Source organism: Eptesicus fuscus, chromosome 11 (genome assembly GCF_027574615.1).
Source record: "Eptesicus fuscus isolate TK198812 chromosome 11, DD_ASM_mEF_20220401, whole genome shotgun sequence".
Lineage (NCBI taxonomy): Eukaryota > Metazoa > Chordata > Mammalia > Chiroptera > Vespertilionidae > Eptesicus > Eptesicus fuscus.
In genome coordinates this window covers 72,493,762-72,520,889 of record NC_072483.1, presented here as the reverse complement: position 1 = coordinate 72,520,889, position 27,128 = coordinate 72,493,762, and the positions used below count along the sequence as shown (strand labels likewise).

At 43.6% G+C, this 27,128-nt stretch overlaps 1 protein-coding gene across 4 annotated transcripts in view; it reads left to right on the top strand.

Annotated features, from left to right (window-relative positions):
- LOC103289402 (sterol 26-hydroxylase, mitochondrial) overlaps positions 1 to 23,191 on the top strand; it is a 34,528-nt gene extending 11,337 nt beyond the window's left edge. For 3 of the 4 annotated variants that reach the window (XM_008145272.3, XM_054723231.1, XM_054723232.1), the window contains 8 exons: positions 16,714 to 16,904; positions 20,462 to 20,661; positions 20,789 to 20,986; positions 21,152 to 21,324; positions 21,910 to 22,076; positions 22,281 to 22,362; positions 22,443 to 22,655; positions 22,810 to 23,191. In XM_008145272.3, the coding sequence (XP_008143494.1) occupies positions 16,714 to 16,904; positions 20,462 to 20,661; positions 20,789 to 20,986; positions 21,152 to 21,324; positions 21,910 to 22,076; positions 22,281 to 22,362; positions 22,443 to 22,655; positions 22,810 to 22,929 (1,344 nt within the window). In that variant the 3' untranslated portion in view covers positions 22,930 to 23,191. Of the gene's footprint in view, positions 1 to 14,639; positions 14,722 to 16,713; positions 16,905 to 20,461; positions 20,662 to 20,788; positions 20,987 to 21,151; positions 21,325 to 21,909; positions 22,077 to 22,280; positions 22,363 to 22,442; positions 22,656 to 22,809 lie in introns of those variants that run through there. The other variant, XM_054723233.1, reaches the window with a different exon arrangement.
- The last annotated feature ends 3,937 nt before the right edge of the window (positions 23,192 to 27,128 follow it).

The window sequence follows — 27,128 nt, the reverse complement described above, 5'->3', positions numbered from 1 at the left end:
GTGCTGAGCAGTGGCTATATCTGATGGTAAACTTCTTTGTGAGATTCTTTTCAGCTCCTTCATGTGGGTTGTTTGTCATAAGATAGAGTGAAATGAGGCAATAAGGGAGATGGGCAGATTGATTAAGCCTTGCCCTTCAGATCTCAGATTTCCAGGCTCAGATACTAAATTTTGTTAGCATATTCAGCATGGGTAGACTACTGGGGACTGTCCCACATTGGCCAAATCCACAGAAACAAATTGTGGACTAGAGTGACCACATGTTTCTTTACTGAGGAAATTAACCCTCCTAGGGATCATAATATTCCATCACATAGAAACTCCCTATTCTATTATCTATTGTTGCATAACAAACTATCCTAAAACATAATGGCTTAAAACAACATTTTGTTATACTTACTAGTATGATTTTGTGGGTCAATAATTTGGGCTGTGCACATTAGAAATGGCTCATCTCTGCTTCACAATGGAGTGTGGCTTCAGTTCAAATAGATGAAGATCACTAGACTGGCTTAATTGGGACCATATGTTGAACCTAGGGTCTGGCTTTTGGCTGGCTTCCTCACTTTTTTTCCATGTTACATCTGCCAGAATTGGAATTTCCAAGGTGGCTTTTTAAATTTCATGTTTGGTGTCTGGGATGGTTTGGTTAGAACAGCTGAGTATTTCTTTCTCTCCGTGTAGCTAGCTTGGGCTTCCTTATAGTATGATGGTCTTTGGATAGTCAAACTTCTTCCAGAGTGCTAGCTTTCTCCAAAGTGAATGTCCCAAAAGATAGAAAGTGGAAGTTGCCAGTTTCTTAATGCCTGGGCCTGGAAACTGGCGCAGTAGTATTTCCATTGTATTCTACCCATTAAATCTGTTACAGAGCCCATCTAAACTCTGGAGGAGAAGATGTAGACCTCACCTCTTAATGTGAGGGATGTCAAAGAAGCTGTGACTATATATTTTTATTATTATTATTTTTAAAAAATATATTTTATTGATTTTTTACAGAGAGGAAGCGAGAGGGATAGAGAGTTAGAAACATCGATGAGAGAGAAACATTGATCAGCTGCCTCTTGCACACCCCACACTGGGGATTTGCCCGAAACCAAGGTACATGCCCTTGACCGGAATCGAACCTGGGACCCTTGAGTCCACAGACCGATGCTCTATCCACTGAGCCAAACCGTTTAGGGCTATATTTTAGTTTTTTTTTTTTTTTTAAATTTCTTTATTGATTAAGGTATCACATATTTGTCCTCGTCCCCCCATTTCCATCCCACCCCCCTATATTTTAGTTTTATAAAATATGTTTTTATTGATTTGAGAGAGAGAGGAAGAGAGAGGGAGAGAGAGGTAAAAACATCGATGAGAAACATCAATCAGCTACATCCTGCATGCCACCCACTGGGGATCAAGCCCACAACATGGGCAAGTACCCTAACTGGGAACCGAACCAGTGACTTCCTTGTTCATGGGATAATACTCAATCAACTGAGCCACATCAGCCAGACTGTGGCTATCTTTAATCCACTACATCCTCTTCCTATGATTTAGGTACCTAGGGAAAGAAATTAGTAACTACCCTAGTGGACTGCTGGCATGCAGGGGACCCCATAACTAAAGGAATATAAATGTATGAAGGAAATTTCATCTAGGCCTTGGAGAAACGTGGTTGAATATACTTCTCTGGTGTCTGTTTGTTTGTTTATTTTTTTAATCCTCACCCCAGGATATTTTTCCATTGATTTTTAGGGAGAGTGGAAGAGAGAGGGAAAGACAGAGAGAAACATCAATGTGAGAGAAACACATCCATTGGTTGCCTCCTGCACGTGCCCACACCAGGCCCGGGCCAGGGAGGAGCCTACAACCAGAATTGAACCCGGGACCCTTTGGTCCGCAGGCCTATGCTGTATCCACTGAGCCAAACCAGCTAGGGCTCTGGTGTCTGTTTATTACATAAAGTATCGCTCTCTTGAGAGATAAATGCTGCCAAATTCTTGCTGCTTGGCTCCCATCTTCTGGGGTTTATAATGGCCACTCCTATTCTGTTAACACATTCTTTCTTCAGTTTGGCTAATACCATTGATTAAGGATTTTCTTCCTCAGAACTCACATTACCATCAAGCCTTCCAGAGATTATCCTCCAGTTACCCTGACTTGGCTTAAGTGTTTTTCAGTCTCATCTGGCAGACATTTACAGGTGCCGTTGAAGCTATAGCAGAATTAGGTGTACTGTCTTTAAGCCTCAGGATGGGTAATTTGAAACTAGGTGTTGAAGTAAAAAATATGAATCATACCAACTTATCAACTGCACTGCCAGTTTTCATCTTACAGATAAAGGAATATTCCAGTATATTCAAGGTAGCAATATTTCTGATTGGGAAAGATTAGAATGACTTCCATGTTCTAGTCGGGGACTAATTAAATAAGTTATAATATATTTGTATGATGAAATTTTATGCAACCATTAAAAAGAATGGGGGCAGACCTATGGGTATTAACATGAATCACTTGCTAAGTGATGGAAAGAAAGTAAGGTGCAAAAGTATATAATATGCCATCTTATGTGGATAAAAAAGAGTGTGAGGTATATATGCATTTATATGTTTGTGTACACATAAAATATCTCTGGGAAGACACACAAGAAATTGGTAATGATGGTTGCCTCTGTGTAGGGGTCTTTGAGTCTGGAGGTGAGAACTAGGAGAAAGACTTAATTTTTATTTGCAGGATTGTTATGGACCGCCACCAGAGTTTCTTCTGGCTTTACCCTGCCAGGCATAAACAGCAAAAGAATGGAGAGCAGGAGATAAACAGATGTCTAACCAAGTGCTTCCTGGTCCAACATAATATTTTGAGATCTTCTGATGGCCCTTTCTGTTGTACTTAAGTCTGGTTTGGGGCCCTTACTTTTGATGTCCACTTCTGTGTCGACATCCTCTTTTCAGTTCTACATCTGTTGCTGATCATCTACTCCTTGTTCTTGAAATATTCTCATTGCTTCACTCCAGCCCAGCCCAACTTTTAGGCAAAGTGTGCTCAGTATACTGAGGTTTGCTTCTGGGTGTGTGAGGGCTGCAGATGGCGGGTGAGCACTGCTTCTGTTTGCCTGATGGCCTCTCTGAGGTCATCCCAGGCAAAGCCTTTTCTTGGATCTTCCTCTACCCTCAACCTAGTGTTTCTCTAGAGTGCAAAATCAGAAGGAAATTCTTACTGTCCAACTACCTGGTAACTTATGACGGTCCTGTCTTGTTGCACAAAAACACATCTTACTGTTATTGAAGTAATAGCCGCACACATGCACAAAATTCTTTTTGCAGCTTTGTTTGTAAAATAAAAAATTCAGAAACAAGTTAAATGCCCATCCAAAAGATAAATAAATTGCAACATTCATATAATGGAATACAGTTAGAATGAATGCACAAGATTTTTATGTATCAATATAGAAAACAAAGTTGAGTATAGAATAATATGTACAGTAGAATAGTGTTACAATAAAATACAAAAATACTATAAGCCATCATTGGATACGTATATGTAGTAAAATTATATAAACATTGACAGAAAGACTGCACTTAAAATTCAGGATAGTAATTGCTTTGTGGGGGGAAGGATAAGATGATGAATTTGTATCTGAAATGTTTTCATTTTTAAAAAGATGTGAAGTAAATATGACAAATCTTAATTCTAGAAGGTGGGGCATGGGTGGTTATAATGTTATTTTATTTAAATATCCACATTAAAATATTCATAGTAAAAAAATACAAGTAATTTTGCTCATCTTGAGTCCAAATGGTGCCACTGACTTGGTCTGATCTTGGAGGAGATCATTCAAGGCAAAGTTTGGAGCAAGGAGAACCTGAGAATGCTGTTAATTATCTAACACCTCCTGTGTCTTTGAAATGTGAATTTCACTTGTGTGAGGGGGTTAGGCTAAACCCCTGACAACACTTTGACAACACTGTCCTTTTCACCTTTGACCCTGAGTGGGCCTTTTTTTCTGGCATCAAAAGAGTGGCCTGTGCCTGAAGTTACATCTGCCTGTTTATCCAACTGGTGGCTGCCAGCTTTTAGGGTCAGGTTTGTTGATACTGTCAGAACAGTACTTGGTATTTGTGAGCTCACTTTTGTCCTCAGGCTGTTTACTTACTGTGTTCGTGTTGTTTTGCTGTGCTGACACGCTCCCTAAGAAGCACTCTATCAGTACACTATACAGGCCACCAAGTAGAACAGAACATCGAATGCAGTATCACTTTTTTCAGGAGGAAATTTTTAGGTGATTTTAAATATATATATATATTTAATTGATTTCAGAGAGGAAGGGAAAGGAAGAGAGAGATAGAAACATCAGTGATGAGAGAGAATCATTGATTGGCTGCCTCCTGCACGCCCCATACTGGGGATCGAGCCCATAACCCAGGCTTGTGCCCTGACTGAGAATTGAACTGTGAAATCCTGGTTCATAGGTTGATGCTTAATCACTGAGCCAAGCTGGCTGGGCCAGGTGATTTTACTTTTTTTATTTTTCTTTTGGTAACAGCTTTATTGAGATATAGTCACATACCATAAAATTCACCCATTTAACAACTAAATGTTTTTTAATTGACAAAGTTTTCCACCATCACATCAATTTTAGAATATTTTCATCACCTCAGAAAGAAACCTTGTACTCATTAGCAGTCACTTCCCCTTTTCTCCTTATGACTACATTCCCTATGCTGTTGACCTCTCTCATCATCCCCTGGTGACCACTACCATATTTTCCGGCGTATAAGATGACTGGGAGTATAGATTTTCCTGGGTTAAAATGTCATCTTATACGCTGGAAAATACGGTAATCTACTTTCTGTTTATTATGAACATTTCACATGAATGGACTCATTCAATATGTCGTCTGTTGTGAAAGGCTTCTTTCGCTTAGCATGATGTTTTCAAGGTTCATCCATTGGTAGCAATATCAAGTATCACTACTTTGTTCCTTTATACAGCTGGGTAATACTCCATTGTAGGAGTTTACTGCAATTTGTTCATTGATCTGTTGACATTTGGGTTGTTTCCACTTTTTGGCTTATGTAGTACTTTTTGAGTTTTCAAGGTACATGAAACTGTCAAAGGTATTACTTAAAGTGGTAAAAATTCCTTTTATTCAGCAACTAAGGGGAAAGAGATGAACTCCATTCCAATTGTACAAAAGGTGTTTTAAAGGGAGTGTGAAGGAGTGGGGAGGGGGACCAGCAGGGGCTTGAGTAGAGTCAAGGAAGTGAAAAATTACAAAAGCAGGAAGGGAAGCTTGGTTCACATGAAACTCATCTGGGTTTGCTAAATAGTGCTTATCTTATTGAAGTCAGGCGCCCATGATCCCACTGGGACTGGGAGACAGGGACACTATCTTTCTTCAGGTGTTGCCTGGAACAAATAGCAAATTCTTTTGGCAGCCTTGAGTTTCCTCAGGCAGGCACTTTAAGGGAGGATTCATCCTAAGGGTGAAGGTCATCCTAGGGATGGGACCTGGAGTTGTTGGAAACTATGTTAATGTGTTCACGTTTTTCTAGGCCAAGGTTGAGGCCTAGTTGAGAAGAGGGCAGAGGGGATCCTGACTTGAATTTATTTTTATTTTTTATTATTATTATTTTTAAATCATATATCTCTTCAGGACAAAATAGACACTATTGAGAGTGTCTATTGCATCCTATGGAGAACTTCAATTTTAGGTCACAGCGTTACTGACTTGAATTTAGTTAAGGAGAGAACTTTTATCACAACCCAAAGCCTATTTGGAGTATAGGCTGCAGCCAGTCTCCCCATGGGGAGGGCAACTAGAGGTGTCAGCAACCATGAATACCTGCCTCGGCTGACCCCAGAAGTCCTGGTCAGTACAATTGCCTTTTACTACCCAGGCTGAAGAATTGAGAAGAACCTATGACAGAATGAGGCTAAAGAACAGAAAGTTAATCTTGTTCTGTCATCTTTAGTGGAAACACATCCCTTCTGAAGCCAGTGGCTCTTGGGAAGTTTCTAAGAGTTTTTAGGCTCAGATTCTCTTTGGTTAGCAGTCATTGAGGGTAGATGGTGGCAGTCTGGTCAAATTGGCCATATACCTTGTAGACACGAGCTGAGTAAAAGAGATTAACAGTTCCTTCTTTATCCCTTAACCAATGAGGATTGACCCCTGATATCCCCCCAGCCAGAGGTGTTACTCTTTCCACAGCCATGTCATCAGTGTGATCAGTCCCTCCAGTAATTACTTCATGCCATGTCCTACTTGTGACTTACCCTCATGTGAACCCTGGTTTCTCCCGAGTTGCCTCAGCCATTTCCTCCTTGTATACCTCATACCATCCTAGACTATCTCCTATTCCTGGAATTTTGTCATGTCATTTACATGATCATTATTATCAATATGCATGATTTCCCAAGAGCAGGAAGCATAGCCAGTGGCAAAAGAAGCAAGAAGTTTCCCTGACTCTTCTTGCTACTTGCAAATTCCAGTAGCCTGATTTTCCAGGGGTAGGTGTGGGAAGAAAAGTAGTAGAGGGAGAAAAGCTAATTATGTGGCTTGGGTCTCTTATAGCCTATCTGGGCCTCTTCTCACCTCCCCAACTCATAATGAAAAATTCTGTTTAAATGGGAGGTACCCTTCTGGTGAATTGCCACATTTATAGTCCAAACTTTCTAAAGTGTGTGCTCCACTGGGAGCTGAGTCTTAGTTGTCGAGTTATCTTTTTCAGTTTCCCCTTTAAGCGTCCATTCCATCTTTCTTTCTTTCTTTCTTTCTTTCTTTCTTTCTTTCTTTCTTTCTTTCTTTCTTTCTTTCTTTCTTTCTTTCTTTCTTCTTTCTTTTTTTTAAAATATATTTTACTGATTCCCTACAGAGAGACAGGGAGAGGGATAGAGAGTTAGAAACATCAATGAGAGAGAAACATCGATCAGCTGCCTCCTGAACACCTCCCACTGGGGATGCGCCCACAACCAAGGTACATGCCCCCAACCGGAATCGAACCTGGGACCCTTCAGTCCGCAGGCGGATGCTCCATCCACTGAGCCAAACTGGTTTCGGCTCATTCCATCTTTCAATCGCCCTGTTGCCTGGGGATGATCCAGGGCATGAAAGATCCAATGAATATCCCAGGGAGCTGCCCACTGCTGGGTACTTTTTACTACAAAGGTGGCACCATTGTCTGATTGGATGCTCTTGGGGGATTGGAATATGTAGCACAGTTATCTAGGGAAGGGTCTTTGAATAGTGTGCCCCCCCATCTGCTATGTAGATGGAGATGGCAGTGCCATACCTTGAAAAGGTGTCTACTGCAAGTAAATGCCCAAGAATACCCTTGAGAGGATGGTAGGGGACCTATACAATCTGTTTGCCTGGACAAGCCAAGTCTGGTACCTCTCACTAAGTGGCTCAGTTTGCTTTATCACTGGACTATGTAGCTGGGAGTCTGGGCATACTTGCCATGCTTCCTTGATTTCATGTGCTGGAGTCATTGTTTTGGGTCCCTGTCTTGAATTGTAGATGGATTATCATGACTTATGAAATGGTGTATCCAGGTGGCCATGGTCTTTATATGAGCACCAGAGATCTCATCAACTTGTTGGTTCTATTGATGTTTCATCCAAGGAGATCTTTTCCAGGAGCATCCACCTGGGTCTCAAGCAGAAGGTGTGAATCTTGGGTGATGTGCTGCCATAATGCTCATCCCCCAGGAGGCTAAGATTTGCTCATCCAGGCACTCTGCTGCCAGGCACCAGCCCATACCATCATGAACCAGTGAAAATGTAACAAGTTGAAATTTGGGAGGGCAAGAACCCAGCTTACAGCTGTACCTATTGAACAGAGTTCTCTTTTCCAGGCATAGTTTTAATCATTTTTTGGGATGTTGCACAGCAGCAGCAGTTCAGTATACCCCAATGGCCTTCAATTTAGCTGATTCATCCATGAAATAGTCATCCTCAGTGTACTATCGTCCTCAGTGTACCCAAGCTTTGTCAAGAGCCGCAGTGTGGCGAAGCTCCCAAGAAACTTGAGATGTTGGCATAGACTTTGCATCTTAATCAGCACATCTGGAGGGCAACCAACCACTTAATGCTCAGTGTACTTCTTTTCCTGGAAGTATCACTTCCACACATGACTTGTTAGGCAATACTCACTTTGTTGCTCTTCTCATTTCTGCCCCATTTCATGATAGGTAGCAACACTTTGTTTGGCACTCTCTCACTATCCACAAGCACTCATTTGTCTCCCAAATGGGAAATTCTGGGTGCTGATATAAGGCAAATGTCACATCCAAAACCCTAGGGAGCCATTACATAAATGCTACATATCTTGCCACAGGCTCCAGTCTGTAGAATTGTTAGTCACTGGCATGTGTTGTTCAAAAGTCTCATGAGCTCTGACTGGCCCAAGTAGAAGGGCAATCTGTACAGTCTGTTGGATAGTTTTCTTAACAGATCTCAACTTGTTGATTTCATTGATGTTCCATCCAAGGAGACCTTTTCCATGGGTATCCACCTGCTATGTGGATGGAGATGGCAGTGCCATACCTTGAAAAGGTGTCTACTACAGTCAATTCCCAAGAGTACACTTGAGAGGAGGTGCTTAAGAGTATCTTAAGCATGTCAGTCTAGTTCTTTCATCAAGACAGTGATCTTCCCTTCTACCCCTTCCCTTTCCCTGAAATCCTACATTACTTTATTGATACCACATGGCTGAGCTGGGAGAACTAGGTGGACTCCTGATGGTCCCCTCAACCCACTACCACTGTTCTAAATGGGGCAATTCCTCAATGGGGACTTGCTTTACCATTAAGAGAAGAATTACATGCATTGAACATGTCTATTCCCACAATACATTCAGCACCACTTGAGTGTGTATTGGTCCAAAAAGTCTTATCCACTGTGAACCTTTTATATGTCAACTTGGCTTGGCTATGATGTTGTCAAGGTAGACTTTGAGTAAAACAATTGGTCCTCCATAATGTAAGTGAAGGCCTTTCAGTGAAAAGACTCCAGAACAGGAAGGAATTCTGCCCCTAGCCTGCCTTCAGACTCAAGACTGCAACATTGGCTCCTGCTGGAATTTCCAGACTTCTGGCCTACCCTGCAAATTTCAGACTTGCTAGCCTCCACCACTGCATGAGCCAGTTCCTTAAAATAAATCTCTTTATACATAGATATTCAGTAAGTCCCCACTTAACACGTCACTAGATTCTGCAACTTTAAGGAAAACAACCACTTTTACCTAGGCTAATTGATATAAACAAGAGTTCAGTTCCTATGGCATTTCACCATTCTGGATGCCTGTATTCCTGCCTTCTGTCCCCGTATTAATTTGCTAGGGCTGCCTTTACAGAGCACCACAAACTGAGTGGCTTAAGCAACAGAAATATATTGTGCCACAGTTCTGGAGGCCAGAAGCCCAGGATCAAGGTGTTGGCAGGGTTGGTTTCTTCTGAGGGCTGTGAGTGGAGCCTCTTTTGTTGCCGGTACATGACTGTCTTCACGCTCATTTGGCATTCTCCCTGTATGCACGTGCATCAGCATCCAAATCTCCTCCTTTTATGAGGGCATTAGTCATACTGAATTTTGCCCACCCTAATGACCTCACTTTAACTGTATCACTTCTGTAAAGATTCTATCTTAACATAAGGCCACATTCTGAGGTACTGGGAATTAGGACTTAAACATGTGAATTGGGGGCGGGGAGAGAGACACAATTCAACTCATAGCACCCCCTTAGCCTGAAAGGCATTTATCTTGGTCCGTGTCCAGGCTTCCATTCTGGGAAGTTTGTTGCCCAGGCCTAGTTTTCCAGAGTCTGTCTTTGGGGTGCCTGAGAAGATTTAACTGTCTCCAAAGGCCTGTTGGTGCCCTTTAAACAAACCACTGAATCTAACTCTGAGTGACTATCTCAACATCTGGGCACCCTTGTTTTCCATTATAAATCTGGGCTGGGTTATATTTTCCCCTGTGATCATGTGTGGTGCTTATCAGATGATGGTTTCATTATAGATGTAAAGACTCATCACAACCAGCCGTGATCCATCTTTACTTATTCGTCCTCCATGCTCATGTCATCAGCTAAGCCGTTCGTGGCCAATGTGACTAGGAGCATGGGCGCAGTCATTAGGTGATGAATTGATTTCCATTCCTTTAGCAGAACTGGTGTGGCTTTCCCTTCTGCAAGTCAGTGCAACCAGACTTCTAGTGTTTCATTAGGTTTTTGCCCAAACTTGTCTCTAATATCTCCATTCCTGCTCTTTGTAAGCAGGGACCTCAGTATATCTCTGAGGAACTAACTGTCCTTGAAGACCAGGGAGTATTTTATCTGTGATCACAGCTACCTGTCCAAGCAAAGCAATTTCACTTTCAGGATAAGGAACAACCATGAAATGCTTTTTAAATTTGTTATGGAGCCTTCTCCTCTTTTATTCTAAACACCAACAAAACCAACTCACCAGGGCTCTCAGGAACAATGATCAAAGACCCTCATCACCTTGTCACTAAACATAGCAGGTCTGCTAATACCTGCCAGGATCCTGTTCTATACCTTGCTAATCTGCCTGGTGGGGTCTCTGTCTATTTTCCAAAAATATGTTGTGACCTTATCAACTTTGAGGAGGAAGGGGTTAAAACCCCCTGGAGCCCTAACTGGTTTGGCTCAGTGGATAGGGTGTCGGCCTGCGGACTGAAGGGTTCCAGGTTCAATTCTGGTCAAGGGCATGCACCTTGGTTTCGGGCACATCCCCAGTAGTGGGTGTGCAGGAGGCAGCTGATCTATGTTTCTCTCTCATCGATGTTTCTAACTCTCTATCTTTCTCCCTTCCTCTCTGTAAAAAAAAAAAAAAAAAAAAATCAATAAAATACATTTAAAAAAAAAAAATCCCTTGGAGATGATCTTCAGGATCACGGGGTGCAACTTTTATATCAGGAACATCTGTGTTTCAGTTGGTAAAAGCAGTTTTTCTTTGATTGCCAAGAGATTCAGTGTTGTCATTCCACAACATTGTTTCCAGAAAACCACTCCCAACATGGACCTTGGGACTTTCAACTTGCCAATCAACAAGATATTATACAATGAAAACTTTGGCTATCAGAGGAATTTTCCTAGCACTTTGGTAATGCTCACAATTAAACATTTGTTACTGGTCTCACATTTTTGCAAGTGTAGGAGGCAATGGGCTCACAAGCTTCTCACTCACAGAATCACTTTCCCTTTTGTTCTCCACGGCAATTCTTGCCCCAAACTATTCGTCACTTTTTACAGAAACTTGGACTAAAGGTTTTAACACAGGCACTTCTGGAATTATGCAGTAGCTGGAAGCTCAGGAAATCCGGGTGGGGAGGGAATTGGGAGGTGCTTAGCGGAAAGCGCAATATTATGCTTACTTTCAGTTTTCAGTGGCCACTTATTGACAGATAGTTAGGACTGTGGGGAGACCCCTACTCTGCATGTTAGTCTTATTTGGCTAGTCTTATTTGTCTTACCCTGAACTGCACATCCCCTAATGGGAATATCCTTCCCCTGCCTCACCCTCCCCCCACCCCCTCTTCCACCCCCACCCCCCATCCTCCCCCACATAAACTAGGATGAGGAAATCCATTTATCTCCTACTTGGCCAGGTCTTAAAAGAGCATTGTAACTTTACCAGCCACATGTTGGACATCAAACGTGTTGAGTTCACACACAACACAAGGCAAGGCCAAGTCTTAAGATTTCTTCTGGGAAAGATACAGTGGGGCACATTTAGATTTAGTTTATTGCTTACCTAGAGAGTGAAAAGAAGAATGGATCCCAGTTTGCCAAGATCATTGTCCCCCACAGAAAAGGACAGCCCTGAATCAAAAGGGGCCAGATGAGTGCAATGCAAGTAATAGAGTAATCCATGGTTACGGAGCCCCCCTCTTTTCTCGGGGATAAGGTGGAAAGTCCACACTCCATCAGAACCCACAGAGCAAGAGAAGCTGTCTCCTAGGGGACATAGGCAGTTCAGTGCCAGGTGGCCTCAAGGCAGCTCTGAGCAGGCATCCAGGCTCTGGCATTCCTGGAGGATTGCAGGGCAGTCAGCCTGAAGATCAGAGAAGGCTGCGTCCAAGCCTTTGTGTATATGGACACAGGGAGGGTGCCATGGCGGAGCTATTACCCAACAAAGTGACAAAGGCTGTTAGTGTTGGGGCTGGAGCTAGAACAAAATCTACTGCCAAGTAGTCCTTGATTCCTCAACTGCTGCCAGCCGCGGATGACTGAGCTCAGACGAAATCACATGACCATGAGACAGGCAATATTTTTCCCTATAAAAATTACCCTTGTTTTTTTTTTTTAAATCACATAAATATGAGTTACATGCGAATTATTTGTGATTTCATACCACATTTAAAAGAGAGTATCACTTTGATTTAGTTGAAATTATTTCCAGAAATCAGAAAATATAAGGACACAAGAAGAAGAAAATCAAATCTTTCCTAACCCTAACACCCTGCATATGTCAGAGTGTCTTGCACACATTAGGGGATGTGCAGTTCAGGATAAGCATTTGTGAAATGAACCTGTAAATACACACATGATCCTGAGAATAAGTAGGCATTGTCCCTGCTTGCTTGTTCTTGGTGAATAGATTTCCACACTCTCCCCATGTGTCATCTACAAATAACCTGTTTTTAAAAATGAAAGCATACCATATACTCTCTTTCGTTATTTGTCATTTACTAAAAAAGAAATATGAATATCTTTCTATGTCAGTAAACACTTTTGTTTTAATGAATGAATTCAATACCCTCCCTCTTTGGAATGTCACCTGCCAGAGGCCAGCCCTGCCATTCATCCTGGAGAGGATCCCTTCTTAGACAGTGGTTCTCAACCTTTCCAATGCCACGACCCTTTAATACAGTTCCTCATGTTGTGGTGACCCCCAACCATAAAATTATTTTTGTTGCTACTTCATAACTGTAATTTTGCTACTGTTATGAATCGTAATGTAAATATCTGTGTTTCTGATGGTCTTAGGCTCTACAGCTGCTGTAGACCATCGGAAAACACAGATATTTACATTACGATTCATTAACAGTAGCAAAATTACAGTTATGAAGTAGCAACAAAAATAATTTTATGGTTGGGGGTCACCACAACATGAGGAACAGTATTAAAGGGTCGCGGCATTAGAAAGGTTGAGAACCACTGCCTTAGGAGGTTCTGTTCTGCTAAGTGGTACTTAGACAGAACCTATCTGAGAACTTGGGACTTTCTAACTGGCTCAGGTTACGGTCTAATGGTTGGCACACAGACACAGCTCACATCTCTCAGCAAGTGTTCTGGTGTCTTTCTAAAATAAGTTCTTACATAAATAGATCCTCATTAAGTTCCACTGAGTAAACTAACTGAGAAGAAGAAGACGAAGGAAGACAGAAAGCAGGGCCTGGGCAAGGGCGAAATGTCCCAGAAACCTCCAAACTGATAGCTGGGACGTGGTGTCAGGGTCTTCGGATTCCAGGGAAGAAGCCCAAGTAAATGGCTTTTGGTCTAGTCTTTTAAAACATGACATTTCCCCCCTCATTCCAAGTTCATGGTAAAAATTTTAAAAATCAGGGTATAAAGAAGAAAGGAAACTACTATAAGCTGACTCAGAGATAACCTGTGTTTGCGTTTTTATAAATATGTGACATGTAATTTGACTTGAACTTAACAGAAGGAAAAGAAACCAAATTTCAAATAAATACTTCTTCAAAATGAGATCTTATTTCTCAAAAAGATTCCTTTAAAATTAAACAATTAAGAGACATATTAGGAAGTTGGGGTTATTGCAGAGGTTCTCAAGTTGGGGTGATTTTACCCCTCTGGGGACCTTTTGACAATATCTGGAGACATTTTTGGTTGTCATACTTGGGAGGGTGCTGGTGGGTAAAGGCCCGGGATGCTGCTGAACATCCTATAATGCACCGGGCAGGCTCCACAACAAAGGATTATCCAGCCCAGAGTGTCAACAGTGCTGTGAGACACCGTGGGTTAGTGCATAGTTGTGGTGTTCTAAATAGCACATAGTTTTAAAGGGCCCACGTTTGTTTCTGGTTAGTAAGGTAGTTTTCTCAGGGACCAGTGGAGTAAGTGGTCGAGAGCACGGCCTCTAGCAGGTGGTCTCAGCTTGAACTCTGACTCACCAGTAAAGTGACCTTGAGTAATCTCTTTGGGCCTTAGTTTTCTCATCTACAAAACTGTGGTCATGTTAAACCTACATCGTAGAGCTATAGCAAGGACTGAATGACATAATATAATTAAAATGCTTGGGACAGAGTCTGGTTTATACTAAGCTCTGTAGAAATATTTCCTATTATCATTACTACTAATACTATTAAGTTATTCATATCTTAAATAAACCAAACGGAAAACACAAATTAAGCTTACTTTTAGGATAATTCTCCTGTGGAATTTAGTAGACAAAAAGAGTTATAGAAGTAAAGTATTTTTTAATGGAAATTTTAAGAAAAGTAAATGAAATGACTCTGTAGGGCCCACTTCTAAATCTCAGGAGTGTATACATGAATTCAGAGATTCAGTAAGGCTTTCCTGTTTTCTTGAATTACCTGATGGGTGACATACTGTTTCAGAAAACACTTTCTTCTTTTCCTCCTTTAGATTAAAAAAATTTGAATGCGTTCTCATAGTTCAAAACTCAAAACAATAAAACAAGATCTACAGTGCACAGTCTTACTCCCACTGCTATTCCCTCCACCCTCCCACAGGTAATCAGTTTAATTCGTTTCTGATCAATCCAATGTTTCTGCATGAAAGCAAATGCAAATGCTGTGTATTCTTATTTAGCTCCTCTTTCTTAGACAAAAGATATCACACTTTTCCATTTAACAATCTATCTTGGTTATCTCTGTCTATGTTAGTGCAGAGGGAGTTGCTTTATTCTCTTTTAAGGTGAAATAGTAGTCAATTATGTAGATGTCCTCTACTTTGTTTATAAATGTGTTTGTAATTTTTATAGATATTAACAAAGTGTCCTCCATGTAGGGTTGTGTCATTTTACTAGTATACTCCCACCAGTTTCTCTCCAAGAGAATATGCCTGTTTCTCTCCAAAAATTATATAGTTTACAGACAATCAACTGTTCCAAATTATACCACACTGGCAGGCATTACTGCGAGGTAGAAGTGGAAACAGCCTAAATGGATGTCGGGGCTTGTCAAAGTTGCCTTCCTAGGAATTGGCAGAATGAACTGCTATTCAGGGTGGATTCTGAATTGGATAATATATACTGAGGCAATCATGTTGCATTGGTTCTAAGAGGATCCAGTTTTTAATGCCAATAGTAAGACCCAGTAAAACTGGTGTTTTTCTAGACTATGAGTTAGGTGAAGTTCCTTCTATAATATGAATGACATATCTCTATAATTTTTTTTTCTATTTCAGAGAGGAAGGGAGAGGGAGAGAGAGATAAAAACATCAACAATGAGCCGAAACCAGTTTGGCTCCGTGGATAGAACGTCGGCCTGCGGACTCAAGGGTCCCAGGTTCGATTCCGGTCAGGGGCATGTGCCTTGGTTGCGGGCACATCCCCGGTGGGGGGTGTGCAGGAGGCAGCTGATTGATGTTTCTCTCTCATCGATGTTTCTAGCTCTCTATCCCTCTCTCTTCCTCTCTGTAAAAAATCAATAAAATATATTAAAAAAAACAAATCAACAATGAGAGACAATCATCGATTGGCTGCCTCCTGCACACTTCCTACTGGGGATTGAGCCCAAACCTGGGCATGTGCCCTGACCTTGTGGTTCATAGGTTGATGCTCAACCACTGAGCTACATCGGCCGGGCAGATCTCTATAACTTTGAGGTCTCTTTTACAGAACCCATTGGTCTAATGTCAATGCTGGAGCAGATTCTGATTCTCTTGAAATCTCCTTAGTAACAGATTGTGAAAGACGAAGTACCTGGGAAACCACTGTTTCATTTGCTTTCAGTTTGCAAGTGTAAATTAATCAGTAAATTTTAGTCTCAACATTTGTGGATTCTTTTAAAATTTTACCACCCCCCCCCAAACCAAAATATATCTAGTTTCTTCCTCATTTTTCAGCAGGTATAAAGACATCATAGAAATGTCAATTTCATAGATGCTATGGGTATTGTCAAGTGCTTTTGAAATTCTAAGATAAATATTTGAGAATTACATTAATTAACACAGCTAATTATTTTTTATTTTAAAAATGCACACTGCATAGTTTACTTCATATTTGTATTCCTTCTTATCAGCTTCTTGTTTTTTTTTTTCCTGGAGTTTCCAATTGTTGATTACATGAAATATTTATCTTTTTCTCATTGACAGCAAGCTGCAGTAGATTTAAATGCTTCTATAGAAGAGCCATAGACATTCTGCTATACCTCACCAAAGGGCTCAGTTTCTCTAAAACCCTGAACCCCAAATATCTATACCTCAGCATACCCCAGTTTGCAAACATATCCCATTTTTCCCAAATCTCATTCCTCCAAGGACCTCAGTTCCCCCAGTTTCACCAGGTACTCATTCTTTCAATATTCTAACTCCTGTGTGCTCATTGTTTTCAGTGTTCTCCTTTTGGAACTATAGGCCATCCCGGTGCCTACCTACATAATGTGGTTTTTCCCAGCCCACTTGCTGTGGTGTGGCCATCAGACACTCTCCCATCTCATCTTCTCTCCATGAAGTACCTGCCTGGTTGGGCATGGTTATTTAGCTTTGGTTGAACCCTACAGGTGCTGAGCAAGGCCAAGTATGGTCCAATGTGGATAACCCGTGTAGGACCTCAGACCCATGTGAACCTGGCCAGTGCCCCACTCCTGGAGCAAGTGATGCGGCAAGAGGGCAAGTACCCAGTACGGAATGACATGGATCTATGGAAGGAGCACCGGGACCTGCAGGGCCTGGCATATGGGCCCTTTACCACGTGAGCTGGGGCCTGAAGGGACTGGAACAGGGCCCCAGAGGGCCAGGCCCAAAGAACAGTGGCACTGGGCAACCAGTAGATCATGGGCAGGGTAGGCTCTCCCTGCAACCTCTGAACCTGATACTCAGTCTAGAAAGCAGTGGTTGGGATGGACTAAACCAGTGGTCGGCAAACTCATTAGTCAACAGAGCCAAATATCAACAGTACAACGATTGAAATTTCTTTTGAGAGCCTAATTTTTTAAGCTTAAACTTCTAATGCCACTTCTTCAAAATAGTCTTGCCCAGGCCATGGTATTTTGTGGAAGAGCCACACTCAAGGGGCCAAAGAGCCGCATGTGGCTCGTGAGCCGCAGTTTGCCGACCACGGGACTAAACCCTGGGGACCATTCAATGACTTTTCCACTAGTATGTTGTGATTTTGGACAAATGAATAATTTTCCCTTCCTTGGCCTTATCCTATATAATAAAACCCTAATATGCAAATCAATCGAACGGTGGAACGACCAGTAGCTATGACGTGCACTGACCACCAGGGGGCAGACGCTCAACGCAGGAGCTGTCCCCTGGTGGTCAGTGCACTCTGACAGGGGGAGCGCTGCTCAGCCAGAAGCCCGGCTCAAAGCTGGCGAGTGCAGCGGAGGTGGTGGGAGCCTCTCCCACCTCCGTGGCAGCGCTAAGGACCCCTTGGCGGACATCCCCCGAGGGGTCCCAGACTGCGAGAGGGTGCAGGCTGGGCTGAGAGACCCCCAAATGTTGTGCACAGGGCCTCTAGTGTTTCTCATATATAAAATGGGAAGTTTGGACTAGAGCAGCAGTTGCCAACCTTTCGGACCTCACAGACCACCAGTTGGCGACCTCTTCTCCAAAGGTTTCCTTAAACCAGCAGTCGCCAACCTTTCAGACCTCATGGACCACCAGTGGTCCGCGGACTACTGGTTGGTGACTGCTGGACTAGAGTATCTCCAAGGTAACGCTAGGGCCTTTCTAGCTCCATTATTCTACATTATGGTTGAAAATACACCAACTCAAATTATAATGGGACATATCCGTTTATAGTTGAAAAAAACATCATTACCGTATTAGCTGGGAGGGCTCAATTTCATTTTTAAAATGTTTCCTAAATTATGTATTGTATGCTTGTTGTTGGATATGTCTCATGGATGCTCTTCATACACAGAGACAGATTTAGGTTTCAGTCTTGAAGTTATATCTAGAAAAGTTCAGGTTATTTTGGCAGTGACAAATTAAAGGATGGGCTGAGTATGCTATATACCCATATGCCAATCGAGGTAAATAATTGAGAGTCACTGGTGATAAATTATTCCCAATGCCACAGGTTGTAATTGGATATATTACAGGCATTTTCCCCGCCCCATATATGTTAACAGAGCTCCAAAAACAATGAATGGCTTTTTATTTTTCCTAGTTGCTTGGTGTCCATGTTTTAGTCATTTCTTAAGGGATTAAAGTCATTCCTGGTAGTGGTAGTAGTAGCAACAACAATGACAGTAAGTAACTATGTATTTATGACATGCCAGGCCAAGGATAGTCTCTTTACATTGATTATTTCATTTTATCCTCACAACTTGCCCATGAAGTAGATTTTTATTCCTAGTTTATAGATGAAGAAACTGAGGCCTAGAGAGGTTTTTGCACCACTTTCCAGAGGTGTCCCCACCAGCCAGTGGTGGAGCAGATCTCTGATTCTGGAACTCAAGAACTTACTGCCTCAGCACTTTGGGTGGGGGGTTCATTTCCCCTATCTTTGATGCCTAGACACTCATTCTCCCATTGCATGGTTTTCTATCTTTTTCCTGGTTCCTTCACAGGTGGATAGTTTCAGAACTTAACAATTCCTGTTATTCAAAGTTCTGGGAAGAGAATAGGGAATGACTGTTCTTCAAGAAATCTTTAACTTGATGCCTGACCCTAAAGGCAAGATCTGGGTCACAGGCTCTTGCCAAGTCAGGCCACCTCTGGACTTCAAGGCTCAAATTTAGAATTGAAACTGAACTTTACATACACCCCTTTGTCATTGATTTATACATTTTTACTCTAAAGCCTATTTCCTATATATATTATACCATATATATGTATTTAAAACGACTTTGCTGACCTATGATAATAAGAGTGTTTTGTTTTAATATTTATATGTTTAGATTTCATCTTATGAAGTATTTTTCCCCAAGAAATATGTATTTTATCAACCACAGAAATGCTCTAAGTTCCTCAAATCTGAGTCCCACTGTTGGAGATTTTTACCCTTGGAGAAGCCCCTACAACCTGAATTTTCAATAAGTGCATCTGTTCTGGTTTTCATTTATTTCTCAGCAACACTTTTTGTTTACATTTTTTTCAGGTTTTCCCTAATATAATAAAGAAAACTCTTGGGGTTTGATGTTTCTTTAAACAAATAATTTTTAAAAATAAAACATCTGATTCTTGACTTAAGACTTTTCATGTCTTTCTTTTTAAAATACCTTATTAGTTTTCAAAAGTTAATACTTATTGTAAAAACTCCAATAATAAAATATTGCCTTTCTACCTCTCACTCCCATCCCCTCCTCCTAAGTAATCCTGACAATTTGGTGTGTATTCTTCCCTACTTTATGTAGAAACATGCAAATATACATGTGGACAGGAAGGGTTTCCCCTCTTCCTTTTAAAATTGGACCATATTGTACTTATTATTCTGCAACTAGCTTATTAAAACACACACACACACACACACACACACACACACACACACACACACAAACTCGTCCCAACTTGCTTAGGGAAGGTAATAGGTTTGGGGGATATCTGAAGGTGGGGCAGCCCTGAACATTAAGCACCCCCATAGGAAGTGTGCACCCAACAACGTGAGCATCCCTGCCTAACCAGAGTGGGGACCAAACCATCTACTGGATGGCTGTGGCAAGAGGGTTTGGGGCATCAGCCTAGTGGGGTTCCCTGTCCCTTTGGCCTGCTGAGCCAAGAAGAGCATGAAGGTCCAGAATCTGAGAACCCTGGAACCCTAATTGTCTCCTCCTTCATTCCTCATCTTCCACACAGAAGGACTGTACCACTACATCGCCCCCACATTTCACGTACAGAAGGTTCTGGAGTTATATAATTCTAAGATAATCATAGTTAACAATCAGTAAGCATTCGCCATGTGCCAGGCACTAATCTAAATGTGTTAATTATCTAAACAACCCTACTATAATAGACACTCTTATTATCCCCATTTTACAGAAGGGGGAACTGAGGCACAAAGGTGTTCAGTTCAGCCTGCCTAAGGTCACTCAGCCAGTAATCATTATACCTGGGATTTGCCCCTACCTAGGCAGTCTGGTTCTAGATGCCCACCTTAACCACTTCCACTCTGCTGTAGTGAGATTCTAAAGTTTTGTGATTCAAAGAGCCCATCATTTGAAAGTTCGGTGATTGTATCATTTTCAACCTCAAAATGAGATTTTCCTAGACTCCATAGTGGTCTCATGGTGGGACGATGCCTTCTAATCTAACCCCCATTAGATACTCACATTGGTGCTGCCCCTTTGTTCCCCACAGGCAAGGACATCACTGGTACCAGCTGCGCCAGGTTCTGAACCAGCGGATGCTGAAGCCAGCTGAGGCTGCGCTCTACACGGATGCTCTGAATGAAGTGATTGACAGCTTCATGGATCGACTGAACCAGATTCGGGCAGAGAGTGTCTCTGGGGATCAGGTGCCTGACATGGCTCACCTTTTCTACTACTTTGCCTTGGAAGGTACCTATGTGGGGAGAGGGGCTGGGTGGGCATCGGTCAGGGGGAGGTTGTGCTTGCCCTCCTCAAAGCCCCCTAGGTTCTGTGTGCCATGGCACCGCCTCCTGTGTTGGTCTTTGTGCACTGCCAGCTATTTGCTACATCCTGTTTGAGAAACGTATTGGCTGCCTGGAGAGCTCCATCCCCCAGGACACTGCGGCCTTCGTCAGATCTGTCGGGCTCATGTTCCAGAACTCGCTCTATGCCACCTTCCTTCCCAAGTGGACCCGTCCCCTGCTGCCCTTCTGGAAGCGATACCTGGATGGCTGGAACACCATCTTCTCTTTTGGTGAGGAACCCAGGAAATGAAGTTGAGGGGAGGTCCCAGGGACTAGGAATTAGCAATCTCGCCCAGGACCTTCTCCCTCATGATGCCAGCTGTCGGAGTGGCGCTTCGTTCATGGAGATCATGACTTTTGACCTTGCCCTCCCCTGTTGTCCATTGTCCCTGTAGGGAAGAAACTGATTGATCAGAAACTCAAAGAGATAGAGGCCCAACTGCAGACAGGAGGGCCAGAAGGGGTCCAGATATCTGGCTACCTGCACTTCCTGTTGACCAGTGGACAGCTCAGTCCTCAGGAGGCCATGGGCAGCCTCCCTGAGCTGCTCATGGCTGGAGTAGACACGGTGCGTGAGGGGGGCCAGCGAGGAGATCGGGGCTCCCATCCTGATCCAATTCCCCACTATCCCTCACCTGACCTTCGTCCCTCCAGGTACCTGCTTCTCTTTCTGTAACATGGATGTAGAGCTAGAAGGAAAATAGGGAGGGGGGTGTCGTTCAGCCCAGGAGAGGTGGGCAGGGAATTGTCCTTTTGTAGTGGGATCCCATCCCCTTGGAGCCTTGCTGACAGCTGGGAGTTTCATCTCACATCTAACTCAACTCTTCTCGTGCTGTAATTTAATGGCGAGTTGAAAGCTTGTCCACAAAGATCCTTCTTTGTAGGATGTCCTTGTGATCCTTTTGTCATGTCGGGTTTCTCTACATTACAGCCTTCTGTGTTGTTAGAGTGTGAGCCTACATCATTGGTCCTCATCCCACTGTGGAGTCATGTTTTGTGTGGAGGGTCCCACGAACCCTCTCATCCTTCCACACTTATGGGAAATTAGTTTTTCTCCTTCATTTTGCATCACCCATTCACACACTCTCCCACTACCTAACTGGCTTCTTTCCTGGAAATCCCTCTTCACTTCATCTCTCACTCTGTTTCCCAGACATCCAACACGCTGACGTGGGCCCTGTACCATCTTTCAAAGAGCCCAGAGATCCAGAAGGCCTTGCATGAGGAAGTGGTAGGTGTGGTGCCCGCTGGGCAGGCACCCCAGCACAAGGACTTTGCTCACATGCCCCTGCTCAAAGCTGTGCTGAAGGAGACCCTGCGGTAAGCTGCTGTTTTCGGGAACACAGGGTCTGTGTGTGGGACGACTCAGAGACAGGAGTGGGAAGTGGGGCCTGGTGGGCTGAGGGTAGGGCCAGGGGTGGGATGGGAGGAAGGGCCTGGGGGACTGGAGAGGTAGGATTGAGGGGGTGAGTACTCTGTCCCTTCTTGGATCCAGAGCAGGCCTGCATTTTCTTTTCCCTACAGTCTCTACCCTGTGGTCCCCATAAATTCCCGGGTAATCGTGGAAAAAGAAATTGAAGTTGGTGGTTTCCTCTTCCCCAAGAATGTGAGTGGAGCTAGAGATCTGGGGTTTCCAGGGGTGCCCCATAACCCTAAGCTGATGTGCTGCCCATTCTTCCTCTAAAGACCCAGTTTGTGCTCTGCCACTATGTGGTGTCCCGGGACCCTAGCATCTTCCCTGAGCCGGAAAGCTTCCAACCCCATCGCTGGCTGAAGAAGAGTCAGCCTGATACACTCGGGGTCCAACACCCATTTGGCTCTGTGCCCTTCGGCTATGGGGTCCGGGGTTGCCTGGGTCGCAGGATTGCAGAGCTGGAGATGCAGCTGCTGTTGGCAAGGGTGAGTGGGGAGAGGCAGGAGGTATGTGGGCCAGGGAGGGGTAAAGAAGGCCTTGGGGAAGAGAGGAAGGGAGGCACAGAGTGGGAGCATGCGAAGGAGGGCAGTAGATGAAGATCACAGACTTTAACAACCCCATATGCATTTTACCTCCTAGCTGATGCAGCAGTACAAGGTGGTCCTGGCCCCTGAGACAGGGGAGGTGAAGAGTGTGGCCCGCATTGTCCTGGTTCCTAATAAGAATGTGGGCCTGCGTTTCCTGCAGAGGCCCTGCTGAGCTGGGCTTCTGCCATCCTGGGGCTTGCCCTGGAGACCCTGGCCCTGTCACAGCGATTTCTGATCATTGCTGTGGCTCAGATGAGGAGGAGCAAAGGGGGCTGCCAGATACCAAAGGTTGGAGAAACTCAGTGCACTTCCTATAAAACCCTGAGATTTTGCTACTTTTATCATGTGCTCATCTCCCTCTTAGATAAAAGGCCATCCCCTTGTTACATCGCTTTCCTTGGGGAAATATAGAATAAAGGGACTTTTATTGATAATTGGAGTCCTTGGTCATTCTTTTTGATGATTCAGCATCTGAACCCCTTTCTGTGTTTAGGAATTGCTCTCTCCCCACTTAGGAATCTTGGTGGGAGGCAAAACCACCTCCCCACATGGAAATTGAGAACACCGTATGCTTTCCCAGACAGGCCTTGGCTTCACCTGGAATTGGTTGAGGCCCCACCTGAGCAGGAGCTGCAGAGATACTCCTAGACACTGAGAACAGCACCCTCTTTTGAGCAGAAAGTTCTTAGCTATATACACTACAAGGTGCTACACAAATTTTTGGAAGAGCTCTAGGCTAGGTCTACAGGAGTGACTTCTAGGACATCACCAGGGCACTGACCAGCCTGGGGAGCACCACGGTAGCCACACACATGAGGATGAGAGTTGGGAAGCTCTCACTACAACTGTTGGTCCCAGGACTTGGACCTCTGCTAATGCCTCCAGAAAGATCAGAGGCAGCAGAAGCATGGCCTCTGCCTCACAACCACCTTACAAATCTCTCTCATATACATCTGAGAGGTGGAGCCTAAGTCCCACTTGGAACTCTAGCTGCAAGGGAGTCTGGGGATTATTGTTTTTAGCTTTCAAGCCTCTTTAGTATAGAACGCCAACTAGAAGGAAAGCGGTTTTGCGTTGAGATCCAGTGTACCATATCACAAGCCTGAGGAGTCAGTGTGTCCCAACTTCATAGAGTCCCAGTCCCAGTTGTAAATGTCTGGTGAGTCATAGAGAACAAGAGTCAAATTTCTTATGTCTGTGGGGATTTGAGTTTGAACTCATTAAAAAACACATAATTGTCCTGATTAAAATCCTTCAGTGTCGTCCCCTCCCTCCCACCCCCCCCCCCCAAAAAAAAAAGAAAGAAAGAAACAACAACACACACACACCCTTAGCACTCAGGCAAATTTCAAGCTCCTTAGCGGGTTTAGAAGGCTCATGTCCTGGCACCCTACCCTCCATACTCTCTCCTTCCCCTCCCAACCCAGATACTCTTGCCACAGCTGAGCCCAAATTCTTTGTATTTTCCTGAGCACCTTATGCTCTTTCAGGTCTCAATACTTTGTACTTAATATCCCCTCTCCTTGGAACCATGTCTTCACCTACTGTCATGTAATTCCAGAGAACTTGCTTTTCCTTAGAACTCACCTCAAATGTCATACCTCTGCAAAGCTTTCCCTGACCTCTCTGGGTGAGTGTGAACACTGCCTTTTGTGCTTTCCCCTATCTGCCTCCTCTTACAGAACTGAGCCCTCAGTTTATTCACCTTGTAGACATGACTGTCTCCCCATCCAGCTGTGAATTCCGTGGAGGGCACAGATCAAGCTCCTTTCAGTTTGGATCCCCGTGTCTAACTTTGTGTCTAGCACTTAGGAGGTGATTAATAAATGTTTATTTAATGAGCAGAGACTGGAATTAGAGGAAGGAAATGGAAGGACAGGGATGGATATGAACTTTCCATATTAAGAAGAGAAACCAGGAGATAATTGGAAGGAATTCCAGATTATAAAGATGTGGATCTCAACCCTACCTGTGTAGGGGTTCACCTGTGAGAGCTCCTTATAAATGCAGAGGATTGGGGCTGGGCTCAGAGGGTGCCAGGATCCCTGTCACAATGCCAACCAAAGCAGACTTCTGCCTTTCCCAGTGTGTTGTTCCTTCAGACCACCAAAGGTGAGCTGTCCAAGCAACATGAACCCCTCAGTGCTGGCATATGGGTGGGGGAATGTTGGTGTGATGTGGCTTGGAAGTGGGGTTTTGTAGTATCTACCCAAGAGGGTCAACGTTCATGATCTATAGCTCAGTTAATGAACATATAGGCTAATTCCCCATTAAAATCTATGAAGATCTTGTATATCCATAGATAGAATATTATTCAGCCATAAAAAAGGAATGATGTACTGATTCATGCCACATCATGGACAAACCTTGAAAACATTATGTCAAATAAAGGAAACCAGACACAAAAGACCACATATTTTTATTAAATTTATTGGAGTGACATTGGTTAATAAGATCACACAGGTTTCAAGTGTAGATAGCTATAATACATGATCTATATATTGCCTTGTGTGCCCACCACCCAAAGTCAAATCATCTTCTGTCACCATATATTTGGAAAAGACCACATCTTGTATGATTCTATTTACATGAAATGTCCAGAATAGGCAAATCCATAGGGACAAAAAGTAGATTAGTATAGTAGTTGCCAGAAGCCAAGGGGAAGGGAGAGTGAGAAGAGATTGTTAATGAAAATGGAGTTTCTTTTGGATGATGAATATGGTCTGAAATTAGATAGTGGTGATGGTTGCACAACTTTGTGAATGTATTAAATACCACTAAATTGTTCACTTTGAAAGAATGAATTTAAATGCTATCTGAATTGTATCTCAACTGAGAGAAATCGATGGAGATGAGTTGGTAGAAATAGCTGCCGAGGGAAGCAGTGCCTCTAGAGGCACCACAGGAAATTCTGAGGCGGCACTGTTCTGCTGTGCAGGACCTATAGGACCTAAAGTCCAACCTCCAATCGGAAATCGGAAATGCAGAGCCCAAACAAGAGCTAAGCAGGCTACTGAAGTAGGCACAGCTTCAGAGGCTCCCCCCAAAAAGCCTTGCCATCGGTGACAAGTGAACGTCGTATCCCACAAGACATAAGAGCCGAAGAGCTATTAGCACAACTACAAAACCTTGCCCTCAGACATAGCACTGGGAAGGAAAGAATCAAAAACTTCTACCCCGGACAGAGTAAAACAAAATACAACATGGCCAAAGGAGTTTTCTCTTTGTACTAGAGGTTCTTTTTTTAATTTAATTTTTATAAGATTAAAACATTTTTTAAAAATATGTTTTTATTGATTTCGGGGGGGGGGAGAGGGGGATAGAAACAATGATGAGAATCATCAATTGGCTGCCTCCTGCAAGCCCCTTACTGGGGATGGAGCCTGCAACCCAGGCATGTATCCTGACTGAAAATCAAACCATGACCTCCTGGTTCATGGGCCAATGCTCAACCACTGAGCAACACTGGCCAGGCTAATTTTTATAGAAATATAATATACCTGCAGAACAATGCACATACACCAGATGTGCACATGAAGTTCTTTTGCTTGTCTTGGGGGCTTGAAGATGGCCTCTGACAGTTAAAATTCCAGCACAATGCCCGGACAAGACTTGTCTAATGTAAGTTTCTTTGACAGGATGGATGTGATGTAATAGCATGAGCTCTTTCCTTTGCACTGTTCTCTCTGGGGGGTGAAAAACACCAGCTCTGGTTTGAGGTTTGGCACAACGTCCATCAGTGGCCAGTGATGAGGCACACTTCCAGCATCTGGGGTCTCAGGGACTCTGGGCTGCCCCCAGAAGTCACAGTGAAGGATGTCACAGTGAGGCTCCTTGATAACCCACCCAACCTGACTGTAAGGAAAGAACAATAGGATTGAGGGTAACTGGGGAAGGGTCAACATGCACTCAGCACAGCACATGTACCTCTGACTGAAAGAACGTTCTCCCCAGGAGGGTGAACTGCTGGTCCTCGGATGGTGGGCCCAGGTGGGCCGACCTATCTGCTCTGAAGGGGGAAGCCCGCCTTCCTTGGGCTGCCCTTTCACCTAAAGCCTGTGCTGTGGCCTCTGAAGGTCTGCTCGTGCTGAGCAACCCAGGGCACCACCCAAAGACTGACCTTCTGCGCTTTCCCTGGAGCCAGCGCAGCTAGAGGCAGCCCCCCCCAGGACACTGTCTCTTGAGTGAGCAAGCACCCCCTCCTATCCTTCCACTTGAGCCCGAGACCTTCCCAGGTAGGGCCAGAGCAGAGCAAAACCAGAAACAGAAGCGGAGAGTCTGAGAAAATGCCTTCATTTACTACCTGGCCCATCATGTTGCTCTGTGAGGCAAATGGGGTGGGGGCAAACTTTAGATATATTGGCAGAAACT